The sequence below is a fragment of the Propithecus coquereli genome, unplaced genomic scaffold (genome assembly GCF_000956105.1).
Source record: "Propithecus coquereli isolate 6110/MARCELLA unplaced genomic scaffold, Pcoq_1.0 Scaffold39, whole genome shotgun sequence".
Taxonomy (NCBI): domain Eukaryota; kingdom Metazoa; phylum Chordata; class Mammalia; order Primates; family Indriidae; genus Propithecus; species Propithecus coquereli.
The window spans coordinates 6,447,282-6,469,460 of record NW_012149618.1 but is presented as its reverse complement, the minus strand read 5'-3'; the positions used below and the strand labels follow the sequence as shown (position 1 = coordinate 6,469,460).

The following is a 22,179-nucleotide window of genomic DNA, read 5'->3' as shown; positions in this document are numbered from 1 at the left end:
TCCAAGGTGGCTCATTGCTGTGGCTGGCAAGTTGGTGCCAGCTGTGAGCAGGTGGCCACAGTTCCTCTCACAGGGCTACATGAGTGTCTTCACGGCCTGGCAGCTGGCTCCCCTCCAGGCAGCCAAGGCAGAGGCTGCACTGCTGTTATGATTTAACTACAGAAGTCACAGTATTACTTCCACCATATTCTGTTGGGCACATGAACTGCCCTGATTCAGTGAGGAAGGCATAAAAACCGGTAGGTGAGAGCCACTGGAAGCCATCTGGGACGCTGGCCGCCACACCTTGGAAGACTGGAAAAGGCTAATCTTCAGCTGACCTAGGCATGGATTTCCTGATTTTCCTTCTCCCTTTCTCTATAAATGGGCATCTGGTATGCTTAAGTCCTGGTCTAGGGATATAGAGATGGACAAGGCCATGGGTCCCTCCCTAGTTGAACTCATAGTGGGAGAGACAGTCTTATCATGAGATGTGCTAAAAAGGAGATATGTACAGAATTATGGGAGCACAAAGGACAAGTCCTTACCTATCTGGGGGAGTTCAGAAACCTTTACAGCAGAGGGGACATTTGCTCTGGGACAAAGGATGAAGCTCCTCGGGTGAAGAAAGGAGGCAGGACGTTGCTCCGTGCAGAGGGGACAGCATGAGCAATGGCAGAGAGTTATGGTGGCATATGAGACCGTGACTGTGGAAGATCTCGAAAGCTGTGACGGGGAGTTTGGACTTTATACATCAGGAACTGCAGGAGGGATTCAGGCCAGTGGAGGGCCTGGCAGACCTGGCTGGTGGACAGGACAGGACTGGCAGGACAGAGCCTGGAGCAGGAGGCAGGAGGCAGGAGGCTGCTGCAGTGCTCCCAGGAGGAGTAAAGAATCTCTGAGCCGGGCCATGGAGATGAGAGGAGCGATGCATTCAGGAGGCGGAGCTAAAAGGACATATGAGAAGTTGCCTGTGTGGGGAGAGGACAGGCCTGAAGGTCATGGCTTCCCCTTCCCACTGTCTCTGGCCCTGGCCCCTTCCTTCCCCAACTCTCAGCTCCTTGTGGATGAGCCCAGCCCAGCCCATGCTGGTCCTGAGCAGAACAGCCTGGCATCCTCTGAACGAGTCCTTGCTCCATCACCTTGCGCTAAGCCGTTCAGAGTTACCAGGGAGCCAAAGAGACATCAGGCCCGTTGGCCTGGCACTGAGGCTCTTAAGTGTTTTAGGCCAAAGACTTCTTTTATAATCTAGTGAAAACTGTCTTTTCAAGGAAAAAATGCACATTTGCACACACAGTTTGCAAGCAATTTCAGAGGGCTCACCCGCCCTTGAGGCCTGTTCCTGGGTCACTGGAACCCACATTAAAAGCCCCAGGCCTAAGAAAAATGGGAAAATGAAAAGAGCAAACATTTGACTCCCCAAAAGTCTGCTATTTACTTTTTCTTGAATACACCCCCCCAATAATTGGACAACCCCTGAAATAGCAAGAAACAGGAGGAAGCATTTACCCAGTGGTAGCCCTGGTGGCACCAGCCTCACTCAGCGGGTTTATTTTCATTATTATAGTAATTTTCGGGCTGCAGGGTACAATTTTCACTTGTAGCGAGGTATTAAATTGAAATTACCCCAGATGTAATTGTCATACAAAATAATCCTGGATACATGGGAGTGAATGCTTTTTCAAGACGGGGTGTTATTGCTTATACTGGGGTTTGGGGCTCCACCTCTTTAAACATGCCAGATTCAGGTGTGTGTGGCAGAGGCCGGGGCAGCACGGCACAGAGGGCTGGAGCTGTTGGCCCAGAACAGGGTGAAGCATCTGCCCGCTGGCCAGTGGCCCGAGAGGAAAAGCTGGAAGGACACCAACTGGGGAGCAGAGCCCAAGACTTGGGGTTGTGTTCATGTGGCTGGTAGGGACCACTGGGCACTAACTGAGGTGTGTGAGAAATGCCACCTGTATTTTCTGCATATCACCTTGATTTGGCTCCAAGCCCAGATTCCCCCAAGGTGGTGGGAAATTGGGCTTCAGTCATTCTCTGAGCTCCCTGGCCCCTCTTAGGGCCCAGTGAGGCCCTGGGGTCTTACCCAGTGCTCTGAAGCTGGGGAGGTCCCTTTGACAGACAGTGTCTGTCAAACTGGTGACCAGCCAACACCCTGGTTTCTAGACTTTCAGGTCCACTTTGTCCCCCAAAGTCTCACCGTCTTCTGCCTTTCCTTCCCCAGATGCACCCTGTTGGTGTATTATACGGACCTCCCACCCACCAGCATCATCATCACCTTCCACAATGAGGCCCGCTCCACCCTGCTCAGGACCATCCGCAGGTGAGGGCACCCTCCTGGTCTGCCAGCCAGCTCCAGGCCAGCACTTGGTGGGGGCCTGTCTGCTCCCTGGGAGCCCGGCCCTGTGCTGGGAACACCGGGCACCGTTCCACACATCACATGCGTCCACTGGGCCCCCGCTCACATTCCTATGAGGGAGGCTGTTGCCCCATTTCTTAGGGAGAAAGGCCCAGAGTGTCAGGTAACCTGTGGAAGGTCTTGGTGCCCTTGGCCTTCTCTGCTGTGCTAGACTGCCTCTAGAGCAGGGGTCCCCAACCTGTGGTGAGTTTTATAATTATTTCATTACATATTACAGTGTAATAATAATAGAAATAAAGTGCACAATAAATGTAACATGCTTCAATCATCTTGAAACCATCCCCTCCCTCTGTGATCCGTGCAAAAATAGTCTTCTGTGAAAACGGTCAGTCCCTGGTGCCAAAAAGGTTGGGGACTGCTGCTCTAGAGCGTGGGCTCCAACTTCCACAACTGCAGGAGGAGCTGAGGCCCTGGGAGGCTGGGGTTAGAACTCAAGTCTGCCCACCCAGCCCCCTGCCTCTCCGCCTCCTGCACACCTGCCCAGGGCAGTGCTGACGCAAATCAGAACAGCCTGCGGGCATCACTAAGGTTTGCCGTCCTGGCCATCTGCCTTGGGCTCCAGCCCCATTCTCCCTTGAGACTCAGTCCACCCTCAGTGCCTAGTCTGGGTTTCGTTCTTGCTCTAATGGGTGCAGCCTGCTGGGTGTGGCCTGTGGCCTGCATGGATTTTTGTCCCAGCGCCAGCCCCCAGTAGAACTTCCCTGAGAACACAGACCTGCACCTGGAAAGCTTGCCTGGGAATTCCTCCCCCGGGTTCTCCAAAGGCCCTGGCTGTTTCGCTCCCCTCCTCTCCCGGTGCCCACCGACCCCCAGCATCTGCCTCACCGTGAGTCCTGCTCTTGTGCAGACACACCTTGGCCATGCTCAGCTGGGGAGGGGCAAGGCCATTGCCATGCCCACCTTACAGCTGAGGAAACAGATTGGAGATGCTAAATCGAGGCGTAATGTCGCACAGCTAACAGTAGTGAAACAGGATTCCAGCCCCCGCACTCTGACCCCAGAGTCCTTCTCGGCAGCCTGATTAGGGCAAGGCTAGTCCCACTGGCAGCATTCAGCATCGCTAAGCAGCAGGGTGCCACAGCCACGCCTGCTAGCAGAGTGAGAACCCTGATACCTCCACGCCCCTGCAAGATACGGTTCGTAGCATCCTCCCGGATCTGTTGGGCAGCACTTTGGATGGTCGCCTGACTCCACAGAGAAGGAAATAGGATTAAATGTGGGCCAAAGAAAGTGCACCAAGCACAGCAAAATCTCTTGTCATGTCCATCAAACAAGCCACACTTTTCCTCCCTCCCACACCCGCATGGCTGCGGGCAGGCAGGAATCTCCAGGTGATGGAGGTAAGTTCTGCAGTAGGCTCTCCGCGAGGGAAGGCACTGGATCTTCAGCCCCACCTGTCACTGATGATGAATGTCCACTGTGCACAGTCAGCACGTCCTGCAGAAACACAGGGAGGGACTTGTCCAGACGCAAGGCTTTGAGCTCCCTGCTTCTGCTCATCCAAGGGACAGCTCTGTCTGCTGCCCAGAAGTCCCTGGCCACTGGCGAGCTGGCTCTGTCCTCCAGCTGCTTGCCCGTCCTGGCTTCTGCGTTCACCTGCAAGCTGCCAGATTCCAATTTGATTTCCTAACAAGGCAACAGCTCTTGACAAGAAAATGTGCCAAGTCACTGTCGGGTGTCAACCGAGAGTCTCACGGTAGATTAATAAAGTGCCTGGCTGATTTATAAACTGGTATGGGTATGTGCGGGGAACAGGGGTGGGGAGGTACGACGTACCTGAGTCTGCTCTGGTGAGGGGAGATTGGAGTGTCTGGGCCTTTGGGGCTGAGCAGATGCATGATGGAACAGAGGTGCCAGACCACTGCCCCAACTCCCCACCCCCTTGGGACCTGCTTGGGCGTGGGGCCGGGGGAGGGGAGAGACGGGGGGAGAGAGGGGACAGTGCAACAAGCCAGTGGTAGACTCTGCCTTCCCCACCACCACCCATGGTGGCTGCACCACAGGTCATGACCGGGCATGTCTGCTAGATGTTTCCATGAGGACACTAGTAGCATCTGAGAGAGGTTCCTGGATGTCCAGGCTGGTCTCTCCTGGTCCTTCAAGGAGTTCTCTGATGCCAGGCACCTGCACCCCAACACACTCACACGCACCCCCTCGGGACCTTCCTCTGGGCTCTTCTCTGCACATCACTACTCTGGCCTTTTATGCATTTTTCCCACATACTCTTCAGTGAGCTGCCTTAGGAAAAGGACTGTATCTTATTCATCTCTTATTAAACTCCCTGTGGCTCAGTTTCCTAATCAAGGAAATGGCAATACGAATCATATTTAGCATGTAGGGTTGCTTCAAGCTAGTTAGGCTGAAGGACTGAGAACTGTGCCTGGCATAGAGTAAGTGCTTGACCAGAGAAAAGAGGCTCTGGGACATTGAGAAGGGCACTGTGCTTGGAGTCAGAAGACCTGGGTCAAGTCCCAACCCTACCACTTCCTAGCTGTGTGACCTTGGGCAGGTTGTTAAAATGGTAATAGAAATATTTTTTGTGTTTCTATAATAGTTTATCACATTTCCCACAATACACTTTCCTCTGGGGAACGTCTCAGACATTGGGGAGCATTACAACGTAACATGGGGGCCCCGGGGCCTTCCACTCCCCGTACCTCCTTACACTATGCTTATGTTCCCCAGGATGCTACGGCCACGCTCAGACCTGGCCCCGTCAGCTCTGAGATGTACTTTTCCTGTTCCTGCTGCTCCTCCATATCTCTTTAATAGTAAAAATGATACTTAATGATGTTAATATGGTAGATGTATCCTGAGCTTTGTGGCCTGCAGAACACATTCCATCTCTCACTCTGGTTGAAGCCTCATCCTGAGCCGCTGAAATGGGTGGTTTGTGTGCCACGCAGAGACTCAAAGCCATGTGCTGGGAAGGAGAGAAGCCAGGCTTGGGCTTCCTGCCTGCCCTGGGATGCAGCCCCAGCTCCCCTATCCACTGGCCTGATGGAGGCCCTGGCACCCTGCACTCTGGGAGGGGTGCCCCTCAGCACCCTACTTTTCGGAAGACACTCATGACGTGCCACACGACTTGACTGAGAGAGCCCGTTTCCTGCCTCCCAGGAACTTCAGATATAAGCCAGGCCCCTGACTCAGACACAAGTGACCTGCTGAATGGCGGTCTGAGAACCACTGTGTGTGAACAGGTGGCACTTACAGCATCAGCGGGCTGGGTGGAAATGGATTTTAGGGGTGAGATCAAGGAAGATTACTTCTAGAAGCTTCCATCCCCTACCCTGTTGCATAAATCACTAGACACTGAGAGAGGAATGAATGGAAATCATTTCCTACCCCACCTTTGTCTTCAATGAAAGGATCTTCTCTATGTACCTTTCATCTTTAACTTTCTAGAACTCTGGACAGCTTTGCCACCAGGCTCTTGTGAGGGAAAGATGTTCAAGGAACTGAGTGTGCCCCCCAACCCCCCAAGCTCTTGGGTTAGCTGGGGCGCTGGGGGCATTCAGAGCCAGGCAGAGGCCAGGTGGGGCAGATAGGTGATGGGGGGATCAGAACCTTGAAGAATTAGGGGACATTCTCACCTAAGGAGAGAGAACTAACTCTGAAGAACTGTCATCTTCACTGCTGTTGCAGCAAGTCCCTGTGTATTTGTCCCCTTCCTCTTGGAGCATCCTTCAGCCCTACCCCTCCCCTGGCAGCTCTGGAGCATGCAGAACTGATCGCTTTATATCCTGATTCTTCCAGAACTGATCGCTTTATATCCTGATTCTTCCAGAACTGATCGCTTTATATCCTGATCCATGATCGCTTTTTTGTAATATCTTAGATCTAAAGGAGAAGTTCCTCAGATTAAAGTGGTTAAGAATTTGGACTCTGGAGCCAAATTTTCCTACTCTGCCGTTAACAGCTGTGTGACCCCAGGCAAGCTACTTAACCTCTCTGTCTCAGTTTCCTTTTCCACATAACAGGGACTACTAATAATAACTACCTGGCATTATTGTGGAGAAGATTGAATAAGTTCAGATAGGTTAAGAACTTGAAGTAGAGCCTGGCACATAGTGAGCCTGTACGGGTGACAACAGGTGTTAGCATGAGCTTTCAGCCTTGGCAGACAACAGTGGCTCTCAAACTTGAGCAGGCATTCACAGCTCCTGGCGGGATTGTTAAAACACTGTTTCTTGGGCCCCATCCCCAGAAAGTCCAGCTCAGTAACTCTGGCGTGGGGCCCAAGAATTCGCATTTCTAACAAGTCCCAGGTGATGGTGGCTTGGGGTTTGCACTTTGAGAACCACAGCTGGAAGTCATGCACATTGCTGTTATTAGTTTCAATATGTACTTTCAATTAGCATCAGTAACCTTATTCGGAGAGCAGCTGCCGTCTGCCAGGCACAGTGCGCTCCTTTCCTGCAGCCGAGGAAAGTCCTGGTGCTGAAGGTTGAACACTTACTGAAGCTCTCACAGCTGGGGAAGGGCGGATGCTCAGAGACAGTACTTGAACCCAAGTTAGTCTCACTCCACAACGACTAAACTCAACCGTTAGCCGGCCTCGGGTCTTCATTCTCCTGGTATTTATGGAGTGTCTGATAAAACCTGCCTGCGTAGAGCACCGCGGAGTTCACAAAGTAATTTCAAATACATTTCCTCATTTCATACGCACAAAAGCCTGTGAAGTAGGTCAAGTATTAATATCGCCTGCTTTTACAAGGAAAATGTAATTACAGGAGGAAACGCAGGCCGGGAGCAAGCCAGCGTCTCTGTGGTTCAGGATTGCACAGCTAGTGGGTGGTGGAGCCCACCTGGCCTCTGAGCCCGTGCTACCTGCCACCTCTGGGGCTCCTCGGGGGCCACAGTTACGGTGCAGCAGGCATAGATGCTGCCTGAACAGCCGCCCTCTGGCAGAGAGGTGAGCTGCATATAGGAGACTCAGTTCTAGAAGGATCTCAGGCAGAGTGTGGCTCACATATGCTGGTGGGACCAGTACTTGCTCCCGTGCTAAGGCCACATAAGGAAGAGCATAGGGCAGACAGCTGGAGTGGGGGTGACACAGAGAAGAGCCATCCTGTGCTGGGCCCTGTTGGGAAGCGGGGCTTTGCTTTGCTGTAGACAAGGTGGTGAGGTGGGGGAGGGAGGCTCCAGCTACCAGGGTTTGGGGGCTGAGTGTGCACAAGAGAGGGCCCTGGAGGACCATCTGGGCCAGGCCAGGTGCCATGAGCTGGACTGAACCTTCTCCTCCTCCAACCACCCAGGTACCCAGAGCATAAGCCCATCCCAGGCCCTCCCTGCCCTGAGCCACCTTTAAGGGGACCCTGCCACCACGCCAATTGCTCTGATTAGAGGTACAAAAACAAGCCAGGTGTTACCAGGAAATGGTCTAATTAGCACTTACTGCTGACGATTTCTTTTTTTTTTTTCTTTTCTGTTTTAAACCCTGGACGTTTTTTATTCGCTAATCATCTCTCAGTTCAACCAGCGCAGAGCCGCACGAGATTTACCTTTTGATGTTCACAGAAGAGAACTCTTGAATTTCAAAGAGCCGGCAGGGATTTGGGGGAATCGAATGCAGAAGCTACAGCCGTAATCAAATCTCATTAGAGGTTATTCTTCCAGCAGGTTTTCTGCTCTCTCCTGCCTCCCTCCCTGATTAGAGGGCTGGTTGCTGTGTTTGTGTGTGTTTTCTGTGGGACTCTCGTAGTGAACGGTCCCCTCCCACACCCTCTGGTGGAGGCCGTAGCCTTCTTCTCCTCCCCGACCCCAGCTCCCAGCAGACAGTGACAGTGGGCTTTGTGTTGGGGTTCCTCTCTCCACCTTATACTAGTTGTCATGGTGAGAATTAAGGCTTCATAAATACGGTAGCCCCAGGCAAAGTTCCCTTCCAGGAGAGTCTGCATCCTGCATAGAAAGGGTGACTCACCAGAAACATAGTTCTCCTGAGAGGGTGGTTCATAGAACCTCTGCCAGCGCCCGCTCTGAACCCGTTTCCAACACACATGGGGCTCTGGGCATCCCCTGGTGGCTGGTGTGGCCCCGACAGGTTTCTGAGAAACTATGTGGTTTGGAGGTTTTCAGGAGAAGCAGGATCCAGCCTTCTCAAACAGGAGTGGGACCCGGAGTTAACACTGAAACCCAATCCTTGCTCCTGGGTAGAGACCCACAGCACAGGAGGGGCGACTGAAGTGTGTTCAATTCAAAAATCATTAATGATGCAGAAAATATTAAATAGTAATACTTCCTATCATTTATCATCACGTAGTGCCAAATATGCTAAATATTTTATATGCATTTTCTCCTTTAATTTTCTCAACAGCAATGTAAAGTAGGTACTACTATGATCATCCCTGGTTTATAGATGGGATACTTTGCTGCACAGAGCTGTAAAGTAACTTGCCTGAGGTTACACAGCTTGTAGGAAGTAGCTGCTAGACCACAAGCTTCGGGAAAGCAGAACTCATTCTCCTCTGTTCACCGTCACATGCCCGGTGCCAGCACACAGGCGTGCCGTGAACATCCCTCAAAGGAGTGATGATGGGCCAAGGCATGCTGGACTCTGACAAGACGGAGAGCAGTTGACAAGGATCTGCCCTGGGATGTTACCATTTAGTGCTGCGATCCCCAGCTCCCAGGCACGGACCAGTACTGGTCTGTAGCCTGTTAGGAATCGGGCTGCACAGCAGGAGGTGAGCAGTGGATCAGCGAGCAAAGCTTCATCTGTATTTACAGCTGCTCCCCCTCGATGGCATCACCACCCGAGCTCCGCCTCCTGTCACATCAGCAGAGACATTAGATTCTCACAGGAGCACAAACTCTACTGTAAACTGGGCATGCGAGGGATCTAGGTTGTGCGCTCCTTATGAGAATCTAATGCCTGATCTGAGGTGGAGCTGAGGCGGTGATGCTAGCGCTGGGGAGCAGCTGCAAATGCAGATTATCATTAGCAGAGAGGTTTGCCTTCACAGAGACCATAATAAATCAATTGCTTGCAGGCTCATATCAAAACCCTATCAGTGAGTGGCAAGTGACAATTAAGCTGCATCTGGTGTCAGGCTTTATAGTGGCAAGTGAGCATCTTTAATTGTGAAGCTGCATCTGGCGGCAGACTTTAAGTCAGATTCTAGCACTTATTCAGCCCACGTCCATCCACACCTCTTTGCTGCACTGCACAGTTAGTCAGTTTTGGTAAGCCCACAAGCTAACCCCAGCAAAAATGAGTAAAAAACAAACATCGCTGGAGAGCTTCTTTGAAAAGGGGTAAAGACCCAGTGATGAGACAGCAGAAGACTCTAAGACTGCCAACAAAATGAAAGCTGCATTTGAAAGAAAATACCAAGAGTCATATTTAAGTTACGGGCTCATTGCAACAGGTGAGTCACATTTTCCAAACCCACTTTGTATACTATGTGGTGACCAGCTATCCAACGAAGCCATGAAACCTTCGAAACTGCTTCGCAACTTGGAGACCAAGCACCCTCCATTAACAGACAAGCCTTTGGAGTTTTTCAAAAGAAAAAAACATGAACACGAGAAACAGAAGCAATTATTGAAGGCTGCCATTTCATCAAATGTGTCTACACTGAGAGCATCCCGCTTAGTGGCTAACCGCATTGCTAAAGCTAAGAAGCCCTTTACTATTGGGGAAGAGTTGAACCTGCCTGCAGCTAAGGACATTTGCCATGAACAATTAGGAGAGGCTGCAGTTCAAAAGGTGGCACGTGTTCCTCTTCCCGCTAGCACCATAACTAGGTGAATTGATGAAATAGCAGAGGATGCTGAGGCACAATTGTTAGAGAGCATTAATGAGTCACTATGGTACACAATCCAGATTGACGAGTCTGCCGATGTTGACAACAAGGCAGCAATGCTTGTTTTATGCAATATATTTTTCAGGAGGATGTGCATGAGGATATGTTATGTGCACTTTTGTTGCCAACCAACGCCACAGCTGCAGACCTGTTCAAGTCTTTGAATGATTACACATCAGGAAAACTGAATTGGTCATTGTGTGTCAGTATATGCACGGATGGAGCAGCTGCCATGACTGGACGGCTTTCTGGTTTCACTACTTGGGTCAAGGAGGTCACTTCTGCATGTGAGTCTACGCACGGTGTCATCCATAGAGAAATGCTGGATAGCCGAAAAATGTCACCTGAACTAAACAACGTTTTGCAGGATGTGATTAAAATTATCAACCACATTAAAGTACATGCTCTTAACTCATGTCTGTTTGCATAACTCTGGGAGGAGATGGACACAGAGCACACACGTCTTCCCTTATACACAGAAGCGAGATGGCTTTCTAAAGGTGGATCACTGGCCAGAGTTTTTGAGTTACGAGAGCTGCTCCAGAGATTTCTTTTAGAAAAACAGTCACCACCGGCAGCACATTTCAGCGACACAGAATGAGTCACAAAACTTGCTTACTTGTGTTACATGTTCAACCTGCTCAACGAACTCAATCTGTCACTTCAGGGGAGAACGACAACTGTGTTCAAGTTGGCAGATGAAGTGGCTGCATTCAAAGCCAAACTGGAATTATGGGGGTGATGAGTGAACATTGGGATTTTTTTGACATGTTTCAAACATTAGCAGAGATTTTGAAAGAGACTGAGCCAGGGCCTTCTTTCTCCCAGCTGGTGCACGATCACCTCTCTCAGCTTTCAAAACAGTGTGAGCATTACTTCCCAACCACAAAGGACCCCTGAACAGGGAAGGAATGGATCCTTGACCCATGTGTGAATAAGCCAGCTGAATCGACTTTGTCCGTGCTAGAAGAGGATCAACTGCTTGAGATCACAAATGATAGTAGCCTTAAAAGTATGTCTGAGACAACTTCAAATCTCCATACATTCTGGATTAAAGTCAAGGTAGAATATCCTGAGATTGCCACAAAAGCAATGAAAAGCCTGCTTCCATTTCCAACATCCTGTCTTTGTGAAGCCAAGTTTTCTGCTGTGACAGCAACCAAAATGAGATTACGGAGTAGACTGGACATAAGCAACACACTTTGGGTGTCGCTGTCTCCCATCACCCCCAGATGGGACCATCTAGTTGCAGGAAAACAAGCTCAGGGCTCCCACTGATTGTGCATTAAGATGAGTTGTATAATTATTTCCTTAGATATTACAATGTAATAATAGAAATAAAGTGCACAATAAATGTAATGTGTTTGTTTGAATCATCCCAAAATCATCCCTCCCCCCATCACCCGATCTGTGGAAAAATTGTCTTCCGTGAAACCAGTCCCTGGTGCCAAAAAGGCAAAAAGGTTGGGGACCACTGCTCTAGCGGGAACAACAGGCGGGTGAGGTACAAAACCAGCCAACCTTCAGGCTCAGGAAGTGAGAAAAGCAGTAGGATCAGATACAAACTGCTGAGGGATCCCAGAGGAGGAAGTAATTAATTCTCACTAAGTGGGTTGGAAAGCTGTTAGAGAGGAAGTGACATTTGAACTGGCCCTTGTGGGCAGCGTGGGGCATTTCGAGCGGTGGCAGCAGCAGGAGAAAGGCTCTCGGTTAAGAATGAGTAGGAAGTCTTCAGACAGCGGCACTGGCGTGGAGCGGGGTGGGGGTGAGGGGACACGGGCCAGGTTCATGCTGCAAAGGCCTTAGGAGTGTGCTGGGGACTGAAATGGAGAAAGGAGGAGCCACTGGGGGTGTCAATTTATTTGCATTAGTGAGGAAAGTCACACAATCAAATTTGTGCAGCAGAAAGCTCACTCTGGAGGCCAAAGGAAGGCGGCCTGGGAGGGGCCGGGGCAGGTCGAGGCTATTGCAGTAAACCAGGCAAAAGAGGTTGAATCAGGGCAGAGGTGGCAGAGGTGTAAGTGGCTGGAATGACATTTTCAAATGATACTAGCCAGTCTTGTTCACTGATTTGCTTTGGGGTTTAAGGGAACCAGAGGGGGATTAGGATGTCTCCTGGGTTTCTGTGTGGGTGGCCAGGTGGCTGGTAGTGGCATTCACTAAGAGAAGGCGGAACTACACCCTGCCAGCTCACAGATGGACAGCGTGACTGGACAAGCCCTGTGGTGGCTCTGAGTTTTCATTCCTCAAATGCAACAGTGTCTGTTTAAAACTCAGGTTAACATATAGATTTTGCCACTAGAAGCCATAATGATTTCTTCTCTTTGATCTCACAGCGTGTTAAACCGCACCCCTATGCATCTGATCCAGGAAATCATATTAGTGGATGACTTCAGCAATGACCGTAAGTAACGTTGCTCACTTGCTCTTTAGGCGCCAGTGTCTGTCCCCTGCCCCTGTGGAACAGGCAGAGGTGAGTGCACTGGTTTCCTGGGGATGGAGGAAGGCCTAGGTTTGTAATAGGGATGGAAGACTTCGAGTGTCCATGGCTGGGCTCAAGAAGGAGAGAATCTTTACTTTTAAAAAATAATTTCTTGGGTTCTGTGCTGTGAATCTCTGAGGACCTAACCAGCTAAATTTAGTAGATTCTTGATTTGGTTAGTGCATGAGTATATGCATGTGGATTCATGCACACTTGGCTATGCAAGTATGTGTGCACATATATGTGCAAGCATACATGGCATGCACATGAACATATGTCATTTCCCCTGACCTACATTCCTGGTCATGGGAAAAGACACTGAACGTTCAAAGGATCCGCACTGGGACCCAAAACCCAGAAGCAAAGCCCACCACTAGAGATTCTTATTTCTTATGCTGCAATAATCTGCAGTCTGAGCTGAGGCTAACATGCCCTCTCTCTGCCATTCCTGGAGAGGTCCACATGGGCCCTGTCTTTGGGACCCCCAGGGGACCTCCCATGCCCTATCCCTGACACAGTGCATGGCTGCCTTCTGTCTCCCAACATGCTGCTCATTACTGTCTCCTACCTTGTGTCCCCCAATCCTTCTGTCAGAGAACCTGGGTCCCAACCTAATTCACACCCCAGGTGCACTCTCCAGAGAAAAACATGGGGGTGTTTCCAGACATCCGTATGTTAAAGTTGAAAGGCACAATGATGGTAGAAGCATTGTCCAATTCAAGTGTTAATAGTGCTGACACGTCCCCCAAGAGCCAGCATCCCAGCAGCCTGGTGCAGTCCCGTGCAGTCAGCCATATCCAGACAGGACAGCCTCTCCCTGATGATAAAACAGGGGAAACAGTGTGCCCACTGGAGACAGCTCGGAGTCCGGCAGAGTGGAGCCCACCCCCACCAAGACTGATGCTGGAAGCTGGGCGCAGGGAGCTGCTGCCACGCTGGGGTCTGCTGTACAAAGCTGGAACCCATAGCTGGTGGCACAGCCTTGGAACCTCTGGGAGTGACGCAGAAGTGGGTTGTGCATAAGGCCCAGAGTAATGAGATCAGGACTCTGAGTTCTGGGACTCAATGATCTGCTCTCCTTCCCTGGTGAGGAGGATCTTGGAGATTAGGAGACACTCACCGTGGTGGGGGTAGTCTGGCACTGAGGCAGGAGAAGGGACAGCTGCTGGATTCACTTGGGAGCAGAAGAGCCTTGTGATTAGAGCACAGACTCTGGGGCCAGACTGCCTAGGTTCAGATCCTAGCCTTGCGACTTCCTCACTCCCTGGCTACGTGCCTTGAGCAAATGATCAACCTCATGTCGTCAGTTTCCTTGTCTATAAAAATGAGATGATGATAGTATATATGGTTTATTTAAGGATTAAATATGTGAACATTTTAATGCAATAAAATGCAATAGCCTCAACGAGGCCGCCTTCCTTGTGGCCTCCAGAGTGAGCTTTCTGATGCACAGATCTGATTGTGTGACTTTCCTCGCTAATGCAAATACATAAACTGACACCAAAATGATGGGGCCAAGGTATGGCGTTCAGAGCCAAGAAACTGAGGGGACAGCAGGCAATCCAGGGGGCACCTGGGACAAATGCCTAGAGCGGAGTCTCTTGCCCACCCTGGCGCCAGCACCTCTCCCTGCGTCATAGAGAAGTGAACTGGCTCTGAGTGACAGCAGGCACACCGGGCTGATCCTTTCACAGAGAGGGTCTCCGTGCTCTGAAAGAAAGTCCAAAGTCCGTCTCGACCATTCATGGCCGCCCAGCAGTTTTTACCAGACCCAGCGAGGTGAATAGGACTCTCATCTCATGCTTTGAATCCTATCCAGAGGAGAAAATCCCCAGGTGACGAGGTCAAAATTTCCCACCCGGAGTATTTTCAAGCAGGTGCACAGGTGCTGCTGTGTACTGACCTGCACCCAAGAGGCCCACCTTGTCTAGTGACAGCAGTGATCCATCAGCCCCTCCACAGCCTGGGAGCACCCTGGAGGCAGGACCCGGCTGGGTAGTTGGGGGTGGGGACAGTGGGCGGGGCTGCCTTACCTACCCTTCAGGTTCACAGTTGCATCATGCAAGCGTGTCCCAGACGCTCACTCACTCGGCATAACCTTTTGTCTTTGTAGCCGATGACTGCAAACAGCTCATCAAGTTGCCCAAAGTGAAATGCCTGCGCAACAACGAGCGGCAAGGTAGGTCCCTGCAGCTGGGCAGGGCTCAGGTGTGAGTGGTATGGGGGTGCAGGGTCGGGGGTGAGTTTGGGTGTTCTGGGCAAATGCTGGATGGCTCTTCCGTGGTCTTGCTGGATGATGGAGAGACAGTGGCACCCCCTTGGTCATTTGCCCCTAACCGCAGGTCTGGTCCGGTCCCGGATTCGGGGTGCTGATGTTGCCCAGGGCACCACTCTGACTTTCCTTGACAGCCACTGTGAGGTGAACAGGGACTGGCTCCAGCCGCTGCTGCACCGGGTCAAAGAGGTGAGTGGGGCCGAGGGGCGGAGCCGGGTTTCCCTCCACCAGGTGTCTCCAGGCCTTCTCGGACACATCACCTCACATGTGCCCCCTAGTTCCTCTGGGAGGTGAGTGGGACAGACTGCTGTCCCCAATTTACAGACGAAGGAGCTAAGGTGGAGCAGCCTGCCTGAGGTCACACAGCAGTCCATGGTAGAGCAAGGACCAGGACATGTGACCAGGACCAGCACCCACAGCAGACCTACACTTGGGGCTGCCGGCAGCTGGTACATGACACATGCAGCTTCATCGGCAAGAGAACTGCCCAGAACTGTTTCTACCAGAGAGCAGAAGGTTCCAGAAAGGGAGCCCTTATGAGTGCATTTTGTAGGAGGGAGGCAAGAGAATTAACCATGCTTCATCTCCGGTTCCTGAGGCCTCTGTCTCATTTCCACCATGCATCATCCTCACCCAAGGGCTCTGCCATGCCGGCAGGCTGGATGCCAAGAGACCTGAGTTCCTGCCTCTGTTTTTCCATAAATTACTCTAGAATCCTGTATGCATCTTTTCTTTATGTCTCAGTTACTCCTCTTGAAAGTAAACAAAAAACTTTAATTTTTCCCATCATTATTTTATATTCCATAAAGCCCACCATCCCTGCAGCTGATCTGCGGAATGTGTGGCCTCTGTCCTGTCATTACTCTTCCTGAGTTACTGACGGGCACGGCCGTCTGTGAAGTAGGAGGTCAGGTGTTTCTAACATGCCTGCTTCCCAGATGGGGAAGCAGTCTTGGGCGATTCTGTAACCTGGTGCGCTATTCCTTAGCGGTGCTGCCAGCACCCGGGGCCTGGGTGTTACCTCAGCAGTATCTTCCCTGGGCTGTGGTCACTTCCTTCGCATTCTTCATCCGCCTGCGTAATGATGGTGTTAAGGAGATGGAAGAATCGAGCTCCGTAAACTGCTCAGAAGAGAACTAAGACGTCCTTACCAGCGTCGTTCGTTCCAGTGAGAGAGCTTCTCTGGGTTTACACAGTTCTCACACGTGGGCCTAGGTGTTAAAGCCCATCAGTGACCATTTTCCCTGAGGTTGGGAGGCTCGTCCACTCAGTGTTGTTTAGAAATCTCCCCTCTCCACCTCCTTTTTGTATAAGCCAGGCAAAGAGGTCTGGACTGAGAAATACTAAGTCATGAACAGATCATTCACTTGAAGGGCTTTGCCTGGTACTTCCACACGCGCCCCTCGTCTGCCTCCTGTCTACAGCAGCAGCACAGCTGGGCCACTCCTTGTCCCTGAACGTGCCTCCGACATCCCCACTGCTCCAGCTCTGGCCAAGCCCTTCCTGCCCCGGTTGCCTCTCGCCTGCTCCACAAGCCCTTACTCTTCAGCCCCCGCCCCAGCTCCTCTAAGAAGCCTTTCCTGACGGTGCGGCCAGCAAAGGTCACTCCTGGCAATACTTATCCCCTTGGTCCACCAGTTCCTCTTCTGGGTTCTCTGTCTCCCCTAACACAGCAGTCCCTAAACCTTTTTGACACCAGGGACCAGTTTCATGGAAGACAATTTTTCCATGGATGGGGGCAGAGGAGCTTGGGAGGTGATGTGAGTGATGGTGAGCGCCGGTAAATACAGATGAAGCTTCACTCGCTTGCCTACCGCTCACCTGTTGTTCACCTCCTGCTGTGCAGCCCGGTTCCTAAGTTTCAGGGAAGATAATTTTTCCACAGATGGAGAGGGGTAGGCGGAGCTCAGGCGGTAACACTGCCCAATTCACAAAAGGACACAGACTGGTTGGTACAGGTACCAGGGATTGGGAACTGCAGCCCTAACAGATTCCAAACCCAGTGCGGGCACCAGTGCCTCCTTGTGGCTACCCTGCCCGTCATAGAGGAGGTACTCGGTGTCTGGAAATGTCAGTAAGAGACCAAATGCCATGGGGAGGTGATAGGGTTGGAATAGGAAAGCAGCCTCGCGTCCTGCCCCTAAATTAATTAACAGATGTTGATCGAACACCTATTCTGGGCAGGATCCTGAGGTTGGAACAGGCCATGTAAACGGAATCCAGCCCTGCTTGGTAAGACCCAGGGGGTCCCTGTGTACTGGTGCCACACTGGTTTGCAAACGACCTCCCGTGAAGGGGAGCACAGTAAGTGAACACAGGTAGAAGCCAGGGAAAACTCTAGTAAAACTGAAATTCTTTGAGGAAAAGAAATATGGAAAACATGTGGGCACCTCTTGGTGATAGAGGTAACCACTCCCCGGCAGGAACCTTTACTTCCCAGAAAGATCTTTCTGCCTGGGAGTTGCTGACACTACCCTAGGGCCAGCTAAATCGTTCTGTGCCCATTCATGCCTGCAGTTAAAAGGAAACTGCAGCACGTTAAACAATAACTAAGGGTTAAGGAAGCAGAATGAGAACTAATGTTCAGAGTCTAAAAGTGCTTAGCTGGGGAAAGGGAGGGGTTGGAGATGGTGTCTCTGCTTACAGGGGATTTTGTAAGGAAGAGACAAGGTGTTCCCTACCTAAACTAAGGTCATATTTTAAAAAAAGTGGGTTCGAAACTGAGGAATGTGGTATAATGGAAAACTTCTTGGCAGGGGACAGAGGAGGCTGGGACCTCTCGTTTTCCATCACAAAAGTATTCCATGATCATTGTAGACATTTTGGAAAATGAGGAGCAGTAGAATAAAAATTAATCAAAATTCTACCATTCAGAGTCATCCACTGTTAACATTTCTTTCCATTTAGGATCTTTTTCCCTTTGCAGATAGTGTCTTTTTACATAATTGTAATCATACTGTATTTATATCATTTTGTATTCTGGTTTTTTCCCTTAATGTTATACGTAAGCATTTTCCCAGCAATGTTTCTAAGGTAACTTGCCCCTCTCCTAGAATGACAGATGTGTTGCAGTGTAAACAGTCTTGACGTTCGTCTCTGAGAAAGAAATGGAGGGCCGTGGTCAGGGCACGGTCCAGCGCCCACGCAGCACTGCTCCTCTCCTCACTGGGCCCCACCCCTCGGGGGCCCCTGCCCCAGGCAGGCCCCCTCCCCCTTCCAGGTTGCTGGCCACATACCCAGGAGCTGAAGCTCATGGGGCCCTGGCTCTCATTACATGTTGGGGGCTGCTGGACCAGGGTGTGGTCAGGGCTCAGACCTGACCCCAGGAGCTCTCTGCCCAGAACTGTGCCCAGGCCTCCCTGGGTGCAGCCGTGACAGTGGTGTACTCCGTCCCCATGGCCTTTGCCCCCAGGCTGACTTTGTATGAGTGTGTGTGTCATGTTGTAAAATATAATACATATAACAAAATTTACTATTTTAACCATTCGAACGTGGGCAATTCAATGATTTTAGTATGTTCACGGCAGTGTGTAACCCTCATCATGACCTAATTTTAAAACATTTTCATCACCCCAAAAGGAAACCTTATACCAATTAGCAGTCGCTGCTCGTTCTCCTCTCCTCTCTGCCCCTGGCCACCACTAATCTGCTCTCTGTCTCTATGGATTTGCCTATTCTGGACATTTCACATAAATACTACAGTATGTGGCCTTTTGATCCTGGCTTCTTTTAGCACATTTGTGTGCTTTATCCACACTGTAGCATGTATCAGTATTCCTTTCTATGGCTGAACAATATTCCATGGTATGTATATACCATGTTTTATTTACCATTCACCCACTAATGAACATTTGCATTGTTGCCACATTTTTACTATTGTGAATAGTGCTGCTATAAATATTTTTGTGTACAAGTTTTTTTTTTTCTTCTTTGAGTACCTATTTTCAATTCTTGAGCGTATATATATGGAGGAATGGAATTGCTGGGTCATATGGTAATTTTATGTTTAATCTGTAGGGACCCCCAGGCTGACTTTGTCCCTGCAGGATGCGTTAAGCGAGCCTTGCTTTCCTTGGACAGCCTTAATGAACCTGCAAAGCCCTTTCCATCTCAGTGGCTCCGAGTCCATCTCAGAAGCCCTCTCTGAGTCATGTTCTCACTTTTGCATCCATGGCCAGCCTCACCTACTGGTCAGGCAAAACCTCCGGCTCCTTTAGTGCCTGCCTGCTGCCTAACACTCCTTCTCGGGGAGGCATTTGGCCCCAAGATTGAGTTCAGCCTCCCAAGCTAAGCTCCTCGGTCCTCTCCGCTGCCTGTGCTAAAGCTTTCATGGCAGAGAGATTAGTCAGACAAGCCCAGGAACCATGGTCTGGCTCTGCCCCTTGAGGGGCTGCAGAGGTTTTTGCTAAGACCCTGACTGTTTTAATGACGTGAAATGGTTCCTCTGGGACAGCCCTTTGGGGATAGGGAATGTGGGCGTGTGTCGGCCTGGTTTCTGCGTGTCTTTGTATGTGTCTTGTGTTAGAGTAGAACGTGATTTGGTCTTGTGTGTGGAAGTAGAAATGTTAAGCAGTAATTCGAGTTTGGGATTTTCAAAAATAGAAAGAAATAAGGAAGAGGCTGGGCTTGAGCTGTCATGAGCTGTCTTCAGCTGGTGTTTTCCACACTGAAAACCTCCCCAGCTTTCCTTCTCTTCCTTTCAATTACGTGAAGACACTTGAAACCAGCACCAGTTTGGTTTGTTTTTTGTTAACGTAGGCTTCTCTTTTCCCCCTCTTTATCTACGTATTTTTAGTAGCAGAAAAAATTTTAAGAAATCCCAATCCCTGTAGCATTTGGCAAATTTATATAAATATTAATAATAGCTGACATATTCTTCCAAGACTTATCACATACCTTCTTCTCTTTTTCCTCACAAAAGCCCTGTTAGAGAGGCAGGGTAGTTTTGCAAATAGTAACCTGTCTTCACTTTACAGATGAAGAAACAGAGTCCCACAGAGTGTGCCAACTTGTGTAAAGTCACATGTATTCTAGATGGCAGAACCAGAATGGGAACCTAGGTGTCCTGCCAACTTGTCCCTGCCCCACAGTGTCACCTCATTGAGGACTCCCCTGCTCCTCTCTCCCCCCTCCCTCCAGGCCAGCTTAGAGGCCCCCAGGCTGTGTGTCTACACACCTGTATCAGCACCATGTCCCCTGTCCTCACCTTCCCTAAACTGGGAAGTCTTACTCATCTTTGTACCCGCCACAGCCACCCCACAGCAGGTGCTCAGGGATGCTGGGTGACCACAGGAGTGAACGTCCCTCGGATTGCCAATTCCCAGTGTGGTTTTAATTACATGACTCAGTGGAGAAACGGAAGGCATGACAGCAGGATGACGATGGCCACGGGCTGGTGCATTCCGCCTCTGTTGTTGCTCCTGGCTGGGGAGGGCTGGGTGGGAGTGGGGTGGGGGTAGGGGCTTGGATCTCCATGGGGGAGGAGAGAGCAGGGGATGTGGTCCAGGATCTGCCAAGATTCCACCTGCTGCCTGCTGGAGCTGAGCGTGGTCCTAGCTTTAAAGATACAGCCTGGTGGGGCACGAGGCAAGGACCTCCTGTGGGTCTAGGTATTTGTACTTCAAGTCCCTTCATCGGGAGCCTGCGGGAGGAGAAGCCATCCTGTTCAGCTGCGACATGCTTGCTGGCAGCACCGACAGTGTCCTCAGCGGCAGTAATAGACGTCCTCTTTTAGCCAGCACAGATTGAACACCTGCTGCCCACCGGGCTCTGGGCTGGGGCTGAGGGATACAAAAGTGGCACTCAGAGAGGTCGTGCCCTGGCTTGGATGGCTCATTCTTAAAGTCTCCTGCAGCCCCTTTCAAGGTCGCGGCTCCACACACACTCAGCCCCAAACATCCCTCACTGCTTCTCTGGTCTCCGTGACTCGCAGCCAGGCAGACGCCATGGCCGAGCTATGACAGGGATAATAGGACAGAACCCTCAGAGCTTACCGGGGAGTGCACCAGAGCTGTCGCAGTCCTGGAGGTGGAACCCATGCATGGCTTCCGGGGAGTCCGTGGCCAAAGTGAACAGTCAGCATTTTATTTGGCATTGTGGTTTGCAAATATTGGGGGAAGATTTATTTTAAAGTCAAAGCAAAACAGGATTGCAGTTCGGGGGGCCCTGAGACCACCCTTAGGTTCAATCATTTGCTAGAAGGACTAAGAACTCAGCAAAACTGTGACAGTCGTGGTTATGGTTTATTACGGTGAAGGGATACAGATGAAAGTCGGCAGTGGGAGAAGGTGCCAGGGGAGTTCCGGGCATGAGCTTCCAGTTGTCTTCTCCCAGTGGGCTGTAGGGACAGCGCTCACTTCTCTCAGCAAGGATGTGAGGCAACATGCATGGAGTATCGCCAACCAGGAAAGCTCACCTGGACCTTAGTATCTGAAGCTTTTCTTGGGGGTCAGTCCCATAGACAAGCTGACCACTCTCATGGTCTCTAGGACCCTCCAGAGGTCAAGTTGAGTGGGTGCTGCGTGGCTCAAGGCCCTCACCACAAATCACATTGTTAGCATAGACTATGTGGTGTAGCTCACAGCTCCCAGGGAAACAAAGATGCTCTTCCAGGCAGGGTATTTCAAGGGTTTAGAGGTTACCTCCAAGCAGCTGGGTAAAGGCCAGAACTATCTCTGGGCACGGTTAATCCTTCACTGTGTAGGAGCTGCAGAAGGACATAGTGCACCCGCCGAGGCCCCAAAACTCAAAACAGAGGCAAAATGAAGACTTTGTCAGATGTACCAGAAGATGTCGCTGAACATCTGAGGACATTTCAGAATTCAAGGGACAATGTGTGTGTGTGCATATGTTTGTGTGGGGGTATTCGTATGGATGACTGTGTGTGTGCCTGCCATGTGCATCTACACACAGACACACAATGACAGTGGCCCAAGAAGAGCCCCAGAGGAACCATGGCAGCTGGGCAGGTGCAGTGCTGACTGTGAATGAGCATCTGCGACATCCCAGAGGTAGAAGCAATGCATAGAAAATGAGCGTTTCTTTCCATGTGGGCCAATTGGTTTTCAGAGGCACCTTGTTACTGTCAGAATGAGTCACATGTGGGAGACTGAGGGCCAAATTAAGTCTGTGAACTTAAAATCAGACACTCAGTGAATCTGGAGCTTAAAATAAGGAGACAAGCTCATTTGGAGGAAAAATTGAAGCAGGAAATTAA

At 50.7% G+C, this 22,179-nt stretch overlaps 1 protein-coding gene across 1 annotated transcript in view; it reads left to right on the top strand.

Annotated features, from left to right (window-relative positions):
• GALNT14 (polypeptide N-acetylgalactosaminyltransferase 14) overlaps window positions 1-22,179 on the top strand; it is a 207,417-nt gene that overhangs the window by 152,882 nt on the left and 32,356 nt on the right. The window contains exons 3-6 of the mRNA XM_012652433.1: window positions 2,204-2,302; window positions 12,543-12,610; window positions 14,802-14,867; window positions 15,031-15,152. Of these exons, the coding sequence (XP_012507887.1) occupies window positions 2,204-2,302; window positions 12,543-12,610; window positions 14,802-14,867; window positions 15,031-15,152 (355 nt within the window). The remainder of the gene's footprint in view (window positions 1-2,203; window positions 2,303-12,542; window positions 12,611-14,801; window positions 14,868-15,030; window positions 15,153-22,179) is intronic.